The sequence below is a fragment of the Coptis chinensis genome, chromosome 2 (assembly GCF_015680905.1).
Source record: "Coptis chinensis isolate HL-2020 chromosome 2, ASM1568090v1, whole genome shotgun sequence".
NCBI lineage: Eukaryota > Viridiplantae > Streptophyta > Magnoliopsida > Ranunculales > Ranunculaceae > Coptis > Coptis chinensis.
Genome location: NC_141457.1, coordinates 95,433,463 through 95,451,964, shown reverse-complemented (window position 1 = coordinate 95,451,964; position 18,502 = coordinate 95,433,463). Strand labels below are relative to the sequence as shown.

The 18,502-nt window shown below is 36.9% G+C and overlaps 1 protein-coding gene and 1 pseudogene across 4 annotated transcripts; both read right to left on the bottom strand.

The window, feature by feature from the left end:
• Nucleotides 1-164: 164 nt before the first annotated feature.
• LOC147519251 (hydroxyproline O-galactosyltransferase GALT2-like) lies at nt 165-6,560 on the bottom strand (annotated as a pseudogene). Its single transcript, XR_015212098.1, has 7 exons — nt 5,505-6,560; nt 3,066-3,301; nt 2,246-2,537; nt 1,705-1,833; nt 1,396-1,569; nt 831-938; nt 165-613 (listed from the first exon to the last, which is right to left on the bottom strand). The product of XR_015212098.1 is annotated as a hydroxyproline O-galactosyltransferase GALT2-like (transcript).
• Nucleotides 6,561-7,119: 559 nt separating this feature from the next.
• On the bottom strand, nt 7,120-17,487 carry LOC147519250 (poly(ADP-ribose) glycohydrolase 1-like). Of its 3 annotated transcripts, none has more exons than XM_086590900.1 (11): nt 16,742-17,487; nt 16,453-16,659; nt 11,365-11,468; nt 11,069-11,280; nt 10,853-10,944; nt 10,318-10,436; nt 10,072-10,215; nt 9,543-9,648; nt 9,168-9,371; nt 7,972-8,034; nt 7,120-7,394 (listed from the first exon to the last, which is right to left on the bottom strand). In XM_086590900.1, exons 1-11 carry the CDS (start codon nt 16,988-16,990, stop codon nt 7,254-7,256), a joined length of 1,641 nt encoding a protein of 546 aa, XP_086447026.1. In that variant the 5' UTR covers nt 16,991-17,487; the 3' UTR covers nt 7,120-7,253. The 3 variants fall into 3 exon arrangements, with proteins under 3 accessions (XP_086447026.1, XP_086447025.1, XP_086447027.1); XM_086590899.1 differs by having other exon boundaries at nt 10,853-10,957; nt 11,076-11,280; XM_086590901.1 differs by lacking the exons at nt 11,069-11,280; nt 11,365-11,468 and having other exon boundaries at nt 10,853-10,957.
• Nucleotides 17,488-18,502: the final 1,015 nt, after the last annotated feature.

Below are 18,502 nucleotides of genomic sequence, written 5' to 3'. Positions count from 1 at the left end.
GGGAAGTTCAGAACAGATATTTCGGTCTATCTCGATATAGTGTGCAATATTTCAGTTTGAGATTTAGGTCAGGGTGTTTTGGTTCAACGCGAATACATAATAATGCCGCAAATAAGAAAGGTTTGAACATTGTGCAAACTTTTGGCTCAATTAGCTTCTGGAAGTTGATCAAAGATAAAAGAATTATAATCACCACTAAAAGCGTTCAAACAATATTGATTTGTAAAGAATATACAACATAGTTCTACACTGGTGTAAGCAGCGATTCCAAAGGAACTGCCGTAAATCCCAAAAATGTGGGTGCACAACAAAATTGTGGATAATAACACTCTACAGAATGATCCAAGTGTGGATTTTACAAGGATTAAAGTGGAAAGACGACTTTTCATTGGTAAAACTGTTGCTGTCATCTAAAGTTGCAGCAATGTGCTCGACCTCTTGCCAGCTTGTCCCACAGACATAACATTTGTCTCGGTGACTGGTAATGTGCAGTATAGTAGTCCTCCATACAGCCATACTGACAGAATTTCCAGTTGTGTGAATACTGCACAGGAGTGGAGCTATTGAACTGCTCAACCCACATTCCCACGCTAACATCCTCCATCTTGAATAACTGAGAAAGTCGAAAGGTTTTAATATTAGGCAGACTAACATTTGTCCATATATAGATTAGATATTGTGCCCATATTAAAAGCAGCATCTGCCCATTGCTGTAGGTGCCTCGGTTCATATATCTAAAATTAAAATATAAACAAGATATAAAGCAAAGCTTCACTTAATTTAAAAGACCATATATGGGGAAGAAAGTGTGCTTTGATGAGTTAGTATACCCTTAAGCTTTGGTTGGCATGTTGAGAGACAATAAATTTGGCAATGTCGATTGAGATGATATACCCTGGTCCATTGGCATAAGGAGGGTATACTTCTTCTGGCCATTCCTACAAAAATAGCAAAACATTAAGCTATCGAAAAATCTCATTTTAGTCTTCACTGTTAATATAGAAGGCAATAGCTAACAATAATTTGGTTTTGGCTTGTATAATCCTGCAATATGACTTGCGTATCAGATGTTTTGTAAACTGTTATTCCTAGCTAAATCAAGTAGGTCTTGCCAATACGTTGTACATATAATATGAAAATAAGCCCTCATGCACCATAGGGTTGGCATCAGCAGTGAATCACTGGGACTGGAGCACCACAATCTCATAAGTCATAACCATGCTATACAGTAAGGGAATGAAGTCCTTATTAAAGTTCAACGATCATTGTATATTAGATACCCTGGGGTTGGAACCATGAATACTCAAATACTGATGGTGTCCTTTGTCCTCGAAGACATGCTAGCAACACATGTTTTTCAGAATATTTCTCATGGATAGAACTAGGCAAACATACCTCATAAGTAACAGCCCATTTTCCGTTTCTAAGAGGTCGGTGCAAAAGGTTGAGATTTCCCATATAAAGAGACTTCTTTGGAGAAATTCCACTAATTTCTTTCAAAACAGTATCCACTCGTACAAAGGTATCATCGTCGCACTTCATGATGTATGAAGCAGTCAAATTGTGAATCTGCAAAAGGATATGTAAGACATTACGTGAGGATTCAAGAAAGGCCGAAATAAACTGCATTTAAAAATAAATAGAAAAATCAAAGGTAACATCTGATAAAAGAAGCTGACGGACTAAATGAAAAAAAAAACTGACCCCATACTTGCAGATGGCAATAGTTTTGAGGACCACAAGCTCATACCGATCCATAAAAGGCAAAATTACAACATCACCAAAGTAAGCAGCCTCCTTCTTCAACACTGCATTGACTTCCCTCCTTGGGTTCTACATGGTGAGCTTAAATAAGAATATATCTGATACCAAATGCTATAAACATTAACAGCATAAATAGCACAGAAGCGACAGACAATCTACCAACATTTTAGATAGATATATATGATATGTATGTATATGTTATAGAAGATCAGAAAAACTTCCTGAACTGGATTTAGGTTCTAAGATTATTCTGGAATCAGGATACTGACATTTTCCAAAAGTACTGACTGTGAGAGGGGTAATACAATATGCTGATTGCTAATCCACAAATTTCATGCATATGTGTGTCAAGCCGTCTACCCAACTGTATAAGTGAGACTACAAGCAGGTACAATCCCTAAAATACGTTTTTCAAATATGTTTGTCTACGAATATGTGCAAATTCTTATGTACCTCAAAAAAATAACAAGTGCTAACTCACCAATGCAACAAAAAAGCGGGACACAACATTTGAAGATTTGACAGCAGCCGGATTGCATCCATGTTTTCCTAACTGCCATGCGTTCTGCAAAGTGATTTGTAGCAGAAAGAACCCCAATAAAAAGTCGAATGGGCCTTTTTAGGCAAAAGGATTGGCCTTCCAGATCTTAGACATTTCCAAGACTTCGTTGGAGTGAAAAACTTGGATGTGAGACGGGAAGAGAGGTGGCAAAACCGATTGCGCCCACGTCACCTTTAATTGCTAATCCTGTGGCATCTTCAAGTGTGAACCCCTGAAGGAATATTCATACTTCCAGTCAGTAGAGTATACTTCAAGCTATTTGCAGAAGCAGATGTAAATAATCAATTAATAGAGATCCCAAGATTCCAACAACGGGAGCAAGGTTATGAAATCAGAAAACATAATCATGCACTGTAAGCAAAAGCAAAAAGTTGTTGAAGTAGAGAAATGCCAGCTCATGATAGAAATGGACAGGAATATATCATATACCTCTCATATCAAGCCCCGCATTCCACTCTCCCCACCTAGGAGATCTCCGAAGAGAAAAATCGCGAACCATATGTCTGTTTATCAGTTCGTTCTTAAAAGGAGACAGACTACTAGACTAGGTCAACCAGATTACTTAAGATATGGAGCATCCCCCCCCCCCCCCCCAAGAGAGAGGGAGAGCAAGAGAGAGAGGTGAAATAAAAAAAAGTGGAAAAAACATAAAGTGTGAAGCCCTAGCATTATAGTTAATCGTTGCGTGGTCCCCAAATTATTAGTATTCCTTGCAAAAGTGGTTTCATGCTATAATTACCGTTCGATAAGGGAATGAAGTCATATGTCGTCCACCCACACTTATGTGGTATCCTTCTACACCAGCTCTCACAGTGAGAACAAACATTCTACCCTCCACAAAAGCAAACGGCCAGGTCACTTCGGTTTCTGCTCCACGACCTATGAATCTTTTTGAACCATGAGGTTGTCTTGGACTCTTTTGACCCCACACTACCGCCCTCAAGATCCACTTTTCACATCTACGAAAGCCATCAACTGCCCAAAAAAAATTTAGAAATATGGGCAAATCAATACAGAGACAGATAATGAGGGGGAAATGAAAACATATTTCAGTATTTCACAGTTCAACACATATTTAAAAGCGTGCCCTTCGCACTATACATGCACATGCATATATATAAACGTCAAGTGCCACTTAAACCAAGTACCAGCATGAATAACTCATAAAAGCAAAGAAAAAAAAAAAGTCAGCATATTTGGTAGAAGTGTCTCCAAAATAGTGGTCCAGGACAATGTCATGATTATCCAACCAGACAAGAGAAAAGCACATTGAAAGAAAACCGCTCACTCCGCTCAGGTCATTCTACAGTGGCTTAGAGAAGGACAACATGAAGAACGAAGCTAATTTAGTTCTAATTTGTTTTAGCATCTGTGGGGACAAAGCCTTAATTGTGAATTCCACGGTTTACTGCCTCAAGAAGTAAGCAACCAACAAATACTAGATCTGCTATAACTTTTACGAACTATATTTTCAAACTAACATCTCCTAATAAATTTTGGACAAATCTCAGAACTATGTTTACAGAAGAAGACAGAGGGAGATCAATGAAAAGTAGTTATTGTAGGAGAAAGAAATATGTGGCTCATGTTGATGAAACATAGACACAAGCCGAGTTATTTATTACATACAAGAACTGGAGTTTTAATAAGAAGCTCCCTTAGATATCCACGTGTAATGAAAACCATGTCCACACTAAACTGAGACGACCACATAAACAAACAAACAATTATTAGATGCTATTAATTCATGATCAAGTACACCACAAAGGCCACTATACATTTTACGAATTTACAGCAACTAGATAATTTCTGATATTCTCACCGAACCCTTAAACCACAGAATAACCTCGCAAACTGATAGAGTAAGGAGTACCTAGTCAGGGAGCTAAGCGATTAAGCCCCCATCAATCAAGCTTCCCACAAGAGTAAATGGCCAAGAGATAACTACAATGAATTTCTAAATACCTCCAACAGGGTCCCCAAACCACAGAGTGCACGATAACAAACTCAAGCAGTTAAGCTTGCCAAAATTTCATAGACCCGTTATTAAACCTGAACGCATGCGTATGTATGACTATGAGAAAATTCATATATCGACTTATTCATGCGAGGGGGGGAAATAAAAAAAAAAAAAAAAAAAAAAAAAACAGAAAAACCCAGACAACCAATCACACATAAAGACAAATATACATCCAGTGAGTTGCCATTTTGAAACATGTATCATTTTGACAATAAGTATATAGAATCCATGGCAACATTCTCCTTCAAAGTCGAAAGATAACAGAACAGTGTTTAAGCCCAAAAGGCTGAAAGACTTGCTGAAGAACCAAACTATCACAATACAACAATTAATATTAGGCACGCTAAGTATCCAACATGCCTATGATTAGACAAGATGGCACCAAATCCAACGTGGGTAACCACATAACAAGAAGGATAACTTAACTAGCACCCTTGAAAAACATAATTACCACATCTTCTTTCTAGAAAATGTTTTAGTTTAAAGAACTAAAAGCTTGGTACGACAAAACATAAAATCCACAGATACACATACATGGGTACAACACGCTCTTTACAAAAAGAAAAAAAGATGTTCTAAAAAACTTTATTCTATCTAAGAAACCAAATTGTGCACTCTATCCCGTATATAACAAACGACACTTTAAAAGCCACACTTCTCAATTATCAAAAGGAATCCCATCAACATGATTTCCAGTTTAAGCCAACTATATATTTTCAATAGCTGGTCAGAAGCAGTAAAAACATATTACTTGTGTGTGACCAAACTCATTCTACCTAACAAACAGTCTTACGGCGCCTTTCATCCTAGGGACTCTCGGACCACGTTGCTCTTACATTTTGCATATCCAAGGATCACTCACAAAAAGGATCTTGCTTTCCTCAGGGCCAAGTCCCATGGATCACCCTACTACGTCTAAACTCAGCTGCCTATACTAAACACATTTTAAATGGTACGTCTAATCACAGTATTAAAAATTCCTTAATGTGGTATTGTAAGTTATAAACTTAAGGAAAGCAACTTATACCTTCAGGTTAAGTAAATGGAAGCTGTTTTGTATTTCCAACTGATATAAGTGCCTACAAACTATTAATCTCTCCACAAACTAATGTGCATAGTTGTTGCTAGCAATTTAAGTTGTTTAGGTTGAAAAATTACCAAGCAGGTCATCATCATTCTTAGATGGCACTCCGTCACACCTTTGCCCCGTCCCCCATTGCATCCTATAACATGTATTATGCTCAATAACTGGCTTGTGGCTCCAATCGCCTCTCAAACGAGGATTCAAATGCAAAATCCTCGGTGGATCCTCCCCGTCGACAGCCTTCAACCCTTGCAATTCAACCATAAACTGTGAAACTAAAACCTTAGAATCCTTACGTCTCAACCTTGCCAAATGAGGTATATTTTCCTCATGAGCATGATGTGGTGTTCCTATAACAGTTATCGATGAACCCGCTGCAAGTCCACATGGAAGAAACAACAAATGCTCGCCGTCACCCTTCTCTAGTTGTTCTCCACTCACTTGTACTGAAGAAGTACACCCTTCTTCTCGCCTCCCTTCAAGTACAGAAGTCTGAGCTTGAGTATTCTCCTCATTAACATTATTCTCCAATTCCTTCAAAGCCTTAGTACCCAGTGTCCATGCCTCATTAGCCATTCTCTCCAAGGACGAAACCCGATAATCATCATCCTCAACCCCCGTCGTTTTATTCTCCATCCTTCTCAAAATCTGGCCCGTAATCCGTCCATACTGAATCTGAAGAGGCTTAATCGACTCCCCATCACGACGAGGAGGCAATTTCAATGGTGCATTATTACTACTGCTACTAATTTCATTCTCTTCTTCTAACAACCTATGCAGATCCACATCATTGGGCTCCTCATTTCTAACCAAACTAGCATCATCAACACCACCCAACGTCGTGGCAATCTCTAAAAATTGTGGGAACTTGAAATAAATGAAAATTAGGTACAATGTAGCTAACCCCAACAAGAAATGTGACAATCTAAATTTCCTACCACCATTACCAACATTATTAAAAGGGGCTTCGCTTCTTACCCTTTTCATCTTCTTCCTCAAATTACAGAGAAACCCTCAAAAACTCCTCATTTCTTCTATTTTGCATTTTGCCTTTTAAAAAAAAAAACCAAACAAGCCCTATAAGTTGCACGGAAGAGAGATGGGGGTTTTTTTTTTTTAAGGAAAATAATGAGATGGTTTTTACTTTTTAGTACAAGGCTGGAAATTTTTGAGTGCGCGTAATTTTATTTGAATTTAATTTATGGGGAAGGAGGTGGGTTTTTTTGGGGTATCAAAAAAGATATATTGACTAATTTTGCAGTTTTTAATTTTTTTTTTAGGGAATAGAACTTCCCTCTGTAAATTTAGAAAATTAAAGTTAAACTACTCACTTGCATAGCACGTGACCTATTGACCCTTTTAACAAAATGAATTTTGGGGATTTTTACGGAAGAGGTCAGATCATTCTCCTATCATTTTGTCTTAGTATAAAGTTAAAAAAGAAGGAAATTTCTTGAAAACAAACATTTCATAAAATCCCAATGAATAATAGCTTCGGACAAAACCAACCCAAGTTTACTTAGGCTTCCCATATTCCTAACAAAGGATTAGCAAAATGCCCCAGGCTTCCCCTCTCTAGAAATTTGGTTTGAAATGTACCAATCCTAAATACCTAGTTCGAATAGCCCATTTGAAATGTCAAATACCAAATACATGTATCACGTCAATCATGATAATAACAATACATAATTGAATAAATCAATAGTCAATTAATTGAGATTTCTTTCACTTGATACGAGTATTGTAGAGCTTACAAACGATTTTTTAAGTCTCTGTGAAACTGTACATAGTGTTACATGCAATGTGTTGTCAAGATGTGTGATTTAATGGATGGTCAATGCCGGAAGGAGCCAATTAAAGAAGCCGCAATGAGTTTCACCCTTTATTCTCTGAGATGAATACTCCAACAACATATTCCACAGATCCCCAACAGTCCATCCGTGTGATAGAATCCATCTACTTAGCTGCCAAGCCATATATATGAATTCAAATTAAAAATGATTGCTACTAGAAGCCCACACAACAACAACAAAAAAAATAACTATATATATAAATAATAGTAATAATTATAAATAAATTGATTGATGGAACAATTATCATCACTTAACCAGTCCCCAGGTCTGGCCACCAAAACAACATGAGGAAGACCACTAGTTGGCGAGCCATGATGATTGATACTAATGGATGCATGGTCCCGAAATAAGAAAGGACACTTGATATAGCACAACAGAAGAAGGAAAGACTCGTGATATTACAATATTATTGGATGGGTAAATGTGTGAAAATTCTTATATGTAAAATTCCATGGCAAATGTCCAAGATGCTACTTAGATTGGAAAAACTAAATATGGGGGAGGACTCGGTGCATGATAAACACCTACTGCTGTCAAAAACATAGTTTGAGGTTCCTCAGTAGTGAGTAGTGACACAGGTGGTAAAACACACAGTACCAGATGATTCGTTTTCATGAAAAATCTAATTAATAGTTGTCAGAGGGATGCTATATATGATGAACTTTTGACAGGATTCACCAGAAAGTACCTGGTCCAAACACGATAATGCTGCCTCTTCAAATGTGTAGTACAGGATGAAAGGTCTCAATGCCTGAGAGAATTCAGACTTGAGTTAAAAGAAAATCAAGTCAACGAACTCAAACCAAAAGATAATGATAAATTCAAAGTAATGATAACAATGTAAGGATAATCCACTCCCATTCGCATAAATAACACGTTTTTAGTACTATAAACAGCATTTGACAAGACATAAGCCTTTTCTTTAAAAAGATCCCTTTGTTTTGATAGAAACTTGCATTCTAATAAAATTATTTTACCTCATAAAACACTTTCCAAGCAGCGGTCTTGAAGCAACATCTCCTACACACTTCCTAAAGATTTGTGTCAACTTATACTAGAGTCATGGCATTGAGTATGACAGGATTCATATCTCTTTTCAGGTCCCACGAAATACACTATTCACACCGTCCAGCTATTCAAAAAGTGAAATGGCAGTTTAAAAACTGGGTTTTGAGTTTTTAATCAACCAAATTTTGAATTGTTGAGTCTTTCAGCTCCATGAGAACTGGCTAAGCATGTAAAAAGAAATTTCTTTGATCTACAAGAATTTTAAAGCAACCAAGTCATTGAAATGTAAGATCACATCTCTTCCTCCCTTACCAAGTCACTAATTGGAGTATGACAACCCAAACAACCTATATATGCTTTACATGAAGATTATATATTTATATATGACAACGGTATCCCTTATCAAGGCTAAATTTTGTTTTCCATCTAGCTCATGACGTGCAGCATCATTGTCTGCCTTGCAAGATTAAAAAACAAACGCACTGAGGCGTAAGGCTTCAGCATCAAGGCGTAAGCCTTTATATATGTTAACAAAACAAATTGTACACCTTTTTTTTTGTAACTTTTTTTCCATAACTTCTCACAACTTCTTAGAAAGAGTAAAACTTCTATTATGTTATGTTTTGAGCATCAAAACCCCTCACCCATTCTATTAGAAATCACAAACTTCAATCATTAAACCCAAATTTTCCCCCATTATCTTTATTTTTTATTTTTTTTTATTGAGCTTAAGCCTCAATCCTCACAAAGGCAGAGCACCATGAGGCTTTGGTCCATTTTTTTAAAAACTGCAGAGTGCCTAGATTAATACTTTCATTCCGGGAAAGTAAACAAAGATGCAAATAGCTAATAACGGTAAAAATGGGGGGAAATTACCTGAGAAGCAGCAAGCCACTGGATTACAGCCTTAAGCTCCACGTCTCCTCCGAAAGCACCACAGCCCCAATTTCCCGTCACAACCCCGATAATATTGTTGAAGTCGAAGTTCTTCCTACTCTCCCCACTGTGAGAATTTACAATCCATTCAGCACGAGCTGCTTCTTCTTCTCGTCCTTCGACTGTGGAAGGGGATTCATGCAACTAGGAGAAAGTACAAGAACGTGAATCAAACAACTAGATGATGTATATATGTTTACGTAACAAATTCTACAGCAGGCCTGGTCATGAAGCAGACAAAAACAAATACGCCAGGAAATAAAGGTTTGCATTATAAATATCAATCCACATAAAAGATGGAATAAAAGCGAAAACCTGTTTAACAAGACGATCTTTGCAAAAATCATCATCTTCCAAAAGCTTCTGGTACAATTGATATTTGGATTCGTCAAAAAATCCACAGAATGCCTTGTTAATTTCCCTGTTGAAATCAAAAGTAAGATACATACTAGTCTAGCTGTGTAACTAGAGAATTAACATGTGAACCCCTTTAAGTAGGCCACTGTGAACCAGTGAACCACAGAAAGGGATAAAAAAGAATCACTTGTTGGCTCATAAGAGCAATGCACTGATTTGAGTACACATCTATGCTCATTCGGTTAAAACATTTGGGACTTGCATTAGTTCAAACAAAATTGTTATGACTTGATACTCTCTTCTTTTTTTAGTATTTTTTTTGCGCAGGTAAAAATATGATCTGGTATGTCAGTGAGACAGTGACACTTTAAACAACAGACATTTTAACATTATAAGCACCGTTATGGTAAAAATAGGTAACTAAAATACAATGCTTTCACTGTACTCTGTAACTCAATTTTCTCTGTCTCTTGTTAATTGGTCATACCGTAGAAGGCAATCAACTCCATATTGTCTCATTTTTGGGCTGCACAATGCATCTATTGCAATGATCCTTGTTCTCCGTCTTCCCATGCAATCCATTGGCTTCCTATCCAGATAGTCACCAGAAAACCGGAACGTTGAAGCATATCTATAACAAAAATGAACATAATAGAATTAAGCCAAGAAATCTGAACATGCTAACCAAATTCTTACGTATTTCACGACGTAAGCAAATAAAAGATAATCTCACCCAGAATAATTTGAAAATCTCTCTGCGCCAACGATTTCTATTGCCTCATTGTCTGACATGGAAGGCAAGAAAAGCATCCCAACAATTGATTCAGGATTGATCATGAAACGGATCTCTTCCTACATAAAGGATAGCAAACCAACATAGAAGTGAAAAATCCAAAGTTCCTCGATAAAAAACCCTGTCACTATAAAAGGAGCTTCAATAGGGTTGGAAACTCCATAATACTGTCTGAGATAACTGCTAGAAATCATCAGTATACAGTATCAGTCTGGAAATTATACTAGTTTCTCTAAATTGATACAATTTATATTGCTTCTATTGGTTATCTTCAAATCTATTGATTTCGGAAGAGCACTTTACCACGTCAACATCTGGTCCTAATGTGGCATTACATATATTTGAGAATACGACAATAATAATTGTCAGCCATCCAACTGATCAATATCACCAAAGCTACATATGATTAGGGTGACAATATCTTCTTCTTCTTCTTGATAAATCGGAATCTGTACCAGAAGTTTAAGAAAGAAACCTGTACACAACCTCTAGAAAGAGCACCGCCTCCGAGATACTTGTTAGCAAAATCAACTTCAAGAGCTTCATTCAGATGATCTTCTATCAAGCCTGAATGACAGACCTAAGTCAAAGAAACACTAACAGTAAATAACAAGTTATATTTAGTGATAATAATGAGATAGACGAGGCAAATATTGAAGGTTAATCTAAATGATCATGGATGTACGCTCACTTGTTACCTCAAAACGGCAAAGAGGGACAGTTGATTTGCTCCAAATATCAGATTTTGGATAAGAAACGCAATTACAATTATCATGCAGTGGAAGAACTTTCCGTTCAAAAGAAACAAAGCCTTTTGGCATGCATAAACATATCCTTTTAAAATAATGTACAAGACACAATATTTTATTTTCTTGGTTCTGGCTGTAACTGGGACAAAGACTCCTGGAAAAAAATTATAACAAAATAAACGAAACAATTTTTCCAGCTGAAGTAAATGATAATGTAGTATAGGTGAAGGTTACTCACGCAAACAAATGATCAAAGTTAATAATTGGAAGATGTTTTCCACGTCTAATTGTTGACGGAAACAAACAAAACAAGGAGCAAGCCAGGAGTGCAGCAATCAACTCCTAAAAGACCAACAAAGTATCAATTGTCACAACTTAATAACAAATCAGATACATTCAACACTTGAAATAACAAAATTTTAGTAATACTGAAATTCTCTCGGTAGACTTGCAATAGATTTCAATTAATTTGATCAACTAATTGCAATAAAAATTAAACTTAAACTGCAATAACTAAAAAGGACAGTACACGGCAAAATGATATTTTACGGTGGCAAAAACCACTTCACAGGGAAAAACCCATGCCACCACCTATCTCAGGTAATGGAAAAAACACAAGAACAAAACTTCAAGTTTTACATGTATAGAATCGAAGATACTCACAGTGAGAAATGCATTATCCCAATCATGAACTCACCATCTTCTTTCCTCAACGGAATGCTCGAAGTCCCCAAGTCTTTCCCCTCTCGCAGGTGAAAGAACAATCCTCCTCTTGCAGGAATCACAAATTGAATTTAAAGTATTGGGAAGAATTCTTCACAATAAATAGACCCCGAGTTCTCGCAACAAGAAGTCGATTTGTAAGAAGTGGAGAAGTATTGCTTTTATCAAACAAACTTGATTCAAAACACAATTCGAAGAGATATGAAAATCAATCAAAATCAATAATGCAAAGATTTTATCAAATATCAAGAGATCCGGAGAACAATTTTTTCAGGAAAAAAAAAGGTCCTTAAAACCACTGTTCACGTTCTCCTTAAAAACTTCCTGAAAACCAAGTTGGTTTTCTCAACTTAACCCACGTCCTATTTTTCCAAAAAAAAAACACACATTTCGAAAGCCCACTACTATTTTACTGTGAAATTACTTTTAAACCCATGCAACTTTAGAACCAATACAGCAGGACAAATTTTATTTAGAAAAAAAAATCTTTAGGTTCAAGTAAAATAAATACTTCTCCAAAAACCTAAGGTCATCTAAGCCATACGTACCTTAGATGTGATACAATGAAATTGACACCATCCGCGGGTTCAATGTAACTTCAATCATGATGTCTTCAAGGTGAGTTCATGGAATTAATGCATATTCTCGAACCTATGTGACACGAAATGAGGACAAACCTAAAATGGGCGTTTCAATCTCCCCCTTTTGGCTCATTTCGTGACAAAACCTCACAAAGCATGCAAACAAATAGTATCTCCAGACTTCCCAACCTAAAGACAAATTTGATTACATGGACTTAAAAAAATACAAGTTCCTCAGTACAACTTCATCCATCCTTGACAGAACCGAATTCTGGAAGCAATAAGATCAGTGACCTGCACATAAAACAAACACTCAAACAGATACATCTCCCCTTTTTTGTCACGAAAGGACAAAAGGTGAAGGTAAGTACCACACAACAATCAAATGCAACGTGAAAGATAAGCAGCGGAAGCATTATCAAACCGAGCCAACAAAAAATGAACTCCCCCTAAATGACACAAGTAGGGATGCATGTTCAGCTCACAAGAATCAGAACTCCCCCTCACTAATAGAACCATGAACAAACAAAACATGTAGTTGCAGGTGACGAATTCTACAAACTAGTCCATGACCACATCAAACATTTACACAGCAAAAATTATGGAATAAGCATGCTACAGGAAACCACACACACTCGGTAGCAGAAAACCATGTTATCAACAAGTGTGTGTGTGTGTGTGTGGGGTGTGTGGGCAGAAAACTGTGCAGACATGTACACTCAATACCACACAAAAAAAACAGCACAAACCATACTCAATGTCCAATCAAATCGAGATTTGTATTCTTCATTACTAAACCAAGTAGTGATGTGTTCAGACAAAGTGAATGCATTGAAACAAAAAAATGAAAAGTGAGTCAATGCAAGTTCAGTCTACAGATGCATCATATTTGAGAGAGAGCTATGAAAATAGTAATGGTCATATAACACATTGGGGAATGATCATGCAAGCCTTAAATAAAAGAAAATCAAGGAATTATGGATAAGTGTCAAAGCCAGTTAACCCAAACAGGAGATATGATCGACAAAGTTGAAAGTTCAATAAAAAATATTGAAAAGACTATACAAATCACATCATATAGGCGAGATGCAATGTAAAATGGAATCATACAAGACAGTGAAGTCTCGATTGCTGATGAACAAAGCAAACAGAAGTTCACACGTAGTGAGAACCATGTAGGTGCACAAAAAATCCTCTATCCACACAAGGTGATGATTGGTGTTAACTAAGAAGTGTTTAGCATACCAACTATGTTTAGAAAATGACATGGACTCTTAACACTTGAGCCATTTGTTCTTTCTGTGCATTTAACCTTCTTCTGTTTTTGAGGTGGCATGGCTTTGCCTGCATCATTTTACTCTGTCTTTGCAACATGTACTACAACCGGTTTCCTTAGTTGTGTAATTTTTTTTTTCCCCGGCTCAAACTTAACATTATCATCGTGAACCATGCTATATGCTAAACAGAAGATGATAGACAAAACACAATACTTAGTTTAGACCAAGCATCACAAAATGTAGACGAGTGTATTGGGTATGAAACATGGATCCTAACTATGATAGAACTACGCAAGAAACGCCCAGCAGAATCCAAAAATCAATGTATCAGATGATTTTTAATTTAAAAATGAATCCCGCCTATACAGAGCAGATGGTATAAAATCATCAATATAAAGCATTGAAAATAAACTAAGCACAAAAATACCATCATGTCATGGGTACACCAAGCAAATATATATATATATATATATATATATATATATATATATATATATATATATATATATATATATATATATATATATACATTTTTTTTTTTCTTTTTTCTTTTTTATGTTGGTGCAATGGCTAGGCATGATCAATTAACCAGTGTGTCAAATGAACAAAAATATTAACTATAGATCTGGTACACAAAAGATGCCTAACAAAACAAGTGTTGAACATGCTGTGACCAAGAATGAACAGAAGACTGACAAACAATGTAAGGAACATAAACTAGTTCAGAGTTGGAACCATGGAGACAAAAAGAACTATAGGCAACTAGGCATGATTCTGTGAAGAAGGAGTTTCAATCAATGACACAAAGACCAATAGACGTCCTAAGGCATTCAAACCTAAGGGAATCTAAAGGCTTGGTAAACAGATCGGCTAGCTGTTTTTCAGTTTTGACATACTCCACACTAATCTCCTTTTGTTCAACTAACTCACGAACAAAATGATGACGAATGTCTATATGCTTAGTCCTAGAGTGTTGAACAGGGTTCTTGGTTATGTTTATGGCACTAGTGTTATCACAGAAAATTGTCATGGTTTCTTGCTGAATCCCATAGTCATGAAGCATTTGGTTCACCCAAAGAAGTTGAGCACAACAACTTCCAGCTGCTATATACTCAGCTTCGGCTGTGGACAGGGAAATGGAATTCTATTTTTAACTTTGCCACGCAACAAGACTATTCCCAACATAAAAACACCCACCTGATGTGCTTTTTCTCTCATCAACATTTCCCGCCCAATCTGCATCGGAGTACCCAGCTATCTCAGAATTAGTCTCAATAGGGTACCAAAGACCATAATCCAAAGTCCCAAACACATAACGAATAATGCGTTTTACAGCAACTAAGTGTGACTCTTTAGGTTTAGCCTGATATCGAGCACAAGCACCAAGTCACCAACACTGAAAGCAATGTCAGGACAACTCGCCGTCAGATACAGTAAGCTGCCAATTATGCTTCTATACAACTTATGGTCTACATCTTTTCCAGAAGAGTCTTTACTCAACTTAGTTGTCGTACTCATAGGAGTGCGAGCAAGCTTTGCCGAGTCAAGACCAAACTTCTTCACTAAGTCTTTAGCATATTTGGATTGAGATATAAAGATCCCTTTATCCATTTGTCTAACCTGGAGACCAAGGAAGTAACTCAACTCACCAACCATGCTCATTTCAAATTCGGAACTCATAATATCAGCAAAAGAAAGAGCACGACTCTCACAAGTGGATCCAAAAACAATGTCATCAACATAAATTTGAGCAATCAACACATCACCCTTGATTTTCTTCACAAACAGAGTCTTATCTACACTTCCTCGGGAAAAGCTTTTTTCCAAAAGAAATGAAGTAAGACGCTCATTTCAAGCTCTAGGAGCTTGTTTCAAGCCATAGAGAGCCTTCTTAAGGCGATACACATGATTAGGACAATGCGGATCCACAAAGCCTTTGGGCTGCTCAACATACACTTCCTCATTAAGAACATCATTAAGAAAAGCACTTTTAACATCCATCTGAAACAACTTAATATGCAAATGACAAGCAATGGCAAGCAAAAGTCGATGGACTCTAACCTAGCAACGGGGGCAAAGGTCTCATCAAAATCAATACCCTCAACTTGGGTGTACCCACTGAGCAACCAACCTGGCCTTATTTTGACTATGGTACCAAACTCATCAGTTTTATTTTTTAAAATCCACTTAGTACCAATGACATTAACATCCAAAGGCCTAGGAACCAAGTACCAAACATTGCTACGGACAAACTGACCTAGTTCTTCCTGCATTGCAAGAATCCAATCTTCGTTGTTAAGAGCTTCAGTAACATTTTTGGGTTCTATTAAGGAAACATAGCAAACATAATGAACGGTATTTTTTATTTTGCTCCTAGTCTGCAAATCAGCTTTCAAATCACCAAGGACATCACCAACTGAATGGTGTTGTTGGACCCTGGTTGAGGCATGGTCAAAAGAAACCAAAGGGGCAGCAACCCCAACAGGTGTAGCATGTGTAGAACTAGTGGACTTGGGACTAGTGAGCACACTACTTGGGAGGAGAATCCAAAATACTAGAGTTCATGTGAGTCTGAGAATCATGACTAGGTGTACTACTACTAGATGTGGCAGCAGCAGGCGCACTAGACGGAGGTACAAAGACAGATGTAGACGGACTCATATCAAACACACCATCATCTACAATAGCATCATTACTTATGTGACACAACATATACATGGGTGACATTTTCAGACGTGTAACTACCTGACTAAGAAACACAATGCCAGCTTGCTGAGAATCCAATTGCCTCAAACCCAACTCAACACCACAAAACCCCTCAACTCCGCCATTCCCAATCTCATCAACCTTGGCATAATGCCCCTCCAACAAATCAGGTAACCTCAACAACAAACTCGCCAAACCCGGTACAACCTCATCAAACCACTTGTTCGATTCCACACTAGTCATCAGCTACAAAATTTATCCCAAATAAAAAATCAAGACCCTGGAAAATAAATATATAAATAATTGAACAAGTTAAATAAAAATTTACCTCGTCGAAGAAGAGAGAGTAACCTTGTCCAGCATTAGAAGCTAGAGAGTGAGAAGAAAGACCAAGTGAGTTACGAATATCTTCAACTGCAAGAAAGAAGATTTCTCCTGAATCTACGTTGCAGTGAGTGGGGCCTTTGGCTAGAGATTTTAAAGCTTTGACTACTTGTGATGGCCAGAATAGTGATGATGATCTAAGAACTAGTGGCAGAAATGGGAGTATTGATTTCAAATCTTTCCGGTTTTCCATTTGTTTCTCTCTTTTCTTTTCTTTTTGGATTCCGGAAATTTTTCTTGTTTTTTTTTTTTCTTTTTGTAAGTGCGATTGTGCTTTTTGCAGCTTCACGATCAATTAATGTTGGAAGGAGGGGTCCGAATTTTTCATTGGAAGAAGACGAGGCATTGTGCAAAGCATGGGTGGCTATTGGTGAGGATTCGGTTGTTGGAATATGCCAACTGGAAAAAGGTTTTGAGAGCGAGCATTGGATGCGTTTCATGAGATTTTGAATTACCAAACCGGTCGAAGTTTCGAGGGGATAAATGATCGATGGGGTATAATTCAACTCGCAGTCAACAAGTTTGGCGGATTTCTCGGTCAATTAGAAGCAGTACGGTCAAAGTGGGATGACCATGCAAAATCCGGTAATGCATTTGTTTGCTTGAATTTATGTAGTATGTGTAAATGTCTTTGATGAAATGTCCAACAAAAGATATTCACTCAAGGGGAGCAATCCTATATTTGTTTGTTCGGATAACAATAATCCTCAGACGTGAAATGTTTGGCTGTTAGTTTTGTTAATGTGTTGAGAGAGAATTGAGATTTTAGAATGAGATATAAATGTGATAATGTCGAGTACTGATGGAAGCGAATGGTCAAAATCTCGATGTCAGTCCCTAAATTGACAGGTTTTACGTTTAAAAAAAGCAGTAAGAAAACGAGATAGGGAAGACATCTTAACCTTATACTCAACAGCTATATACTCTGCTGAGTTGCTTCAGTTTAGTTTTGTGAAGGTTCATGTTATAAATTTACAATGCCATCTTTCATTACTTCTAGATCATAATTGTATAATTAACTTATGTATAGGATTGCATAAATTAATGCGTTTTTATGCGGGATGCGAAACAACCTGTTGTGGCTGTCAGCGGTTCCATGCTTAACACTTGATAACCACAATGGTGCACTTGTTGGTTTCGTATCGCCGAATTACTAAATTATATAATTACTAAATTATAAAAAGACAAGCTGTTAGAATCACTGAATTAATGAGTAAATTAAACAACAGATAAAAAGACTAAAATAGTGAAGAGAGTGAGCTGGCATTAAGCTTAATGCAGAGATAGCAAGCTAAGTATTTGGTTCAGTAGACAAGATTTTAGTCCAAATTCGGCACCTCCATTACTATTTCAAGATTTCATTTTAAGTTAGATTTTTTTGTTTCTTGTTATAGCCGTCTAGTTATTTAGTGGGGCAGTTTCAGTTTCTCTACTTATTGTTAGATAGAATCTTAGTAATATTTTTGTAAAGTTAAAAGGAGGGGTGTGTATTTGTTTTGGAGTTATTGAATAATACTCACATGGTTTTGAGCTTTACACATACAACTGCAGATACCTTTCCCAGCAGTTTGTTGCAAAGACTTTGATAGTTAGAAAATACTATCTGTAGCTTGTTTGCTTGCTGCATTGGGATAGGGAGGGATGGAAAGAAATGAGTTTATTTTGTTGGATCTTGAATAATTGGGAGATCTGGTTGTGAAGATAT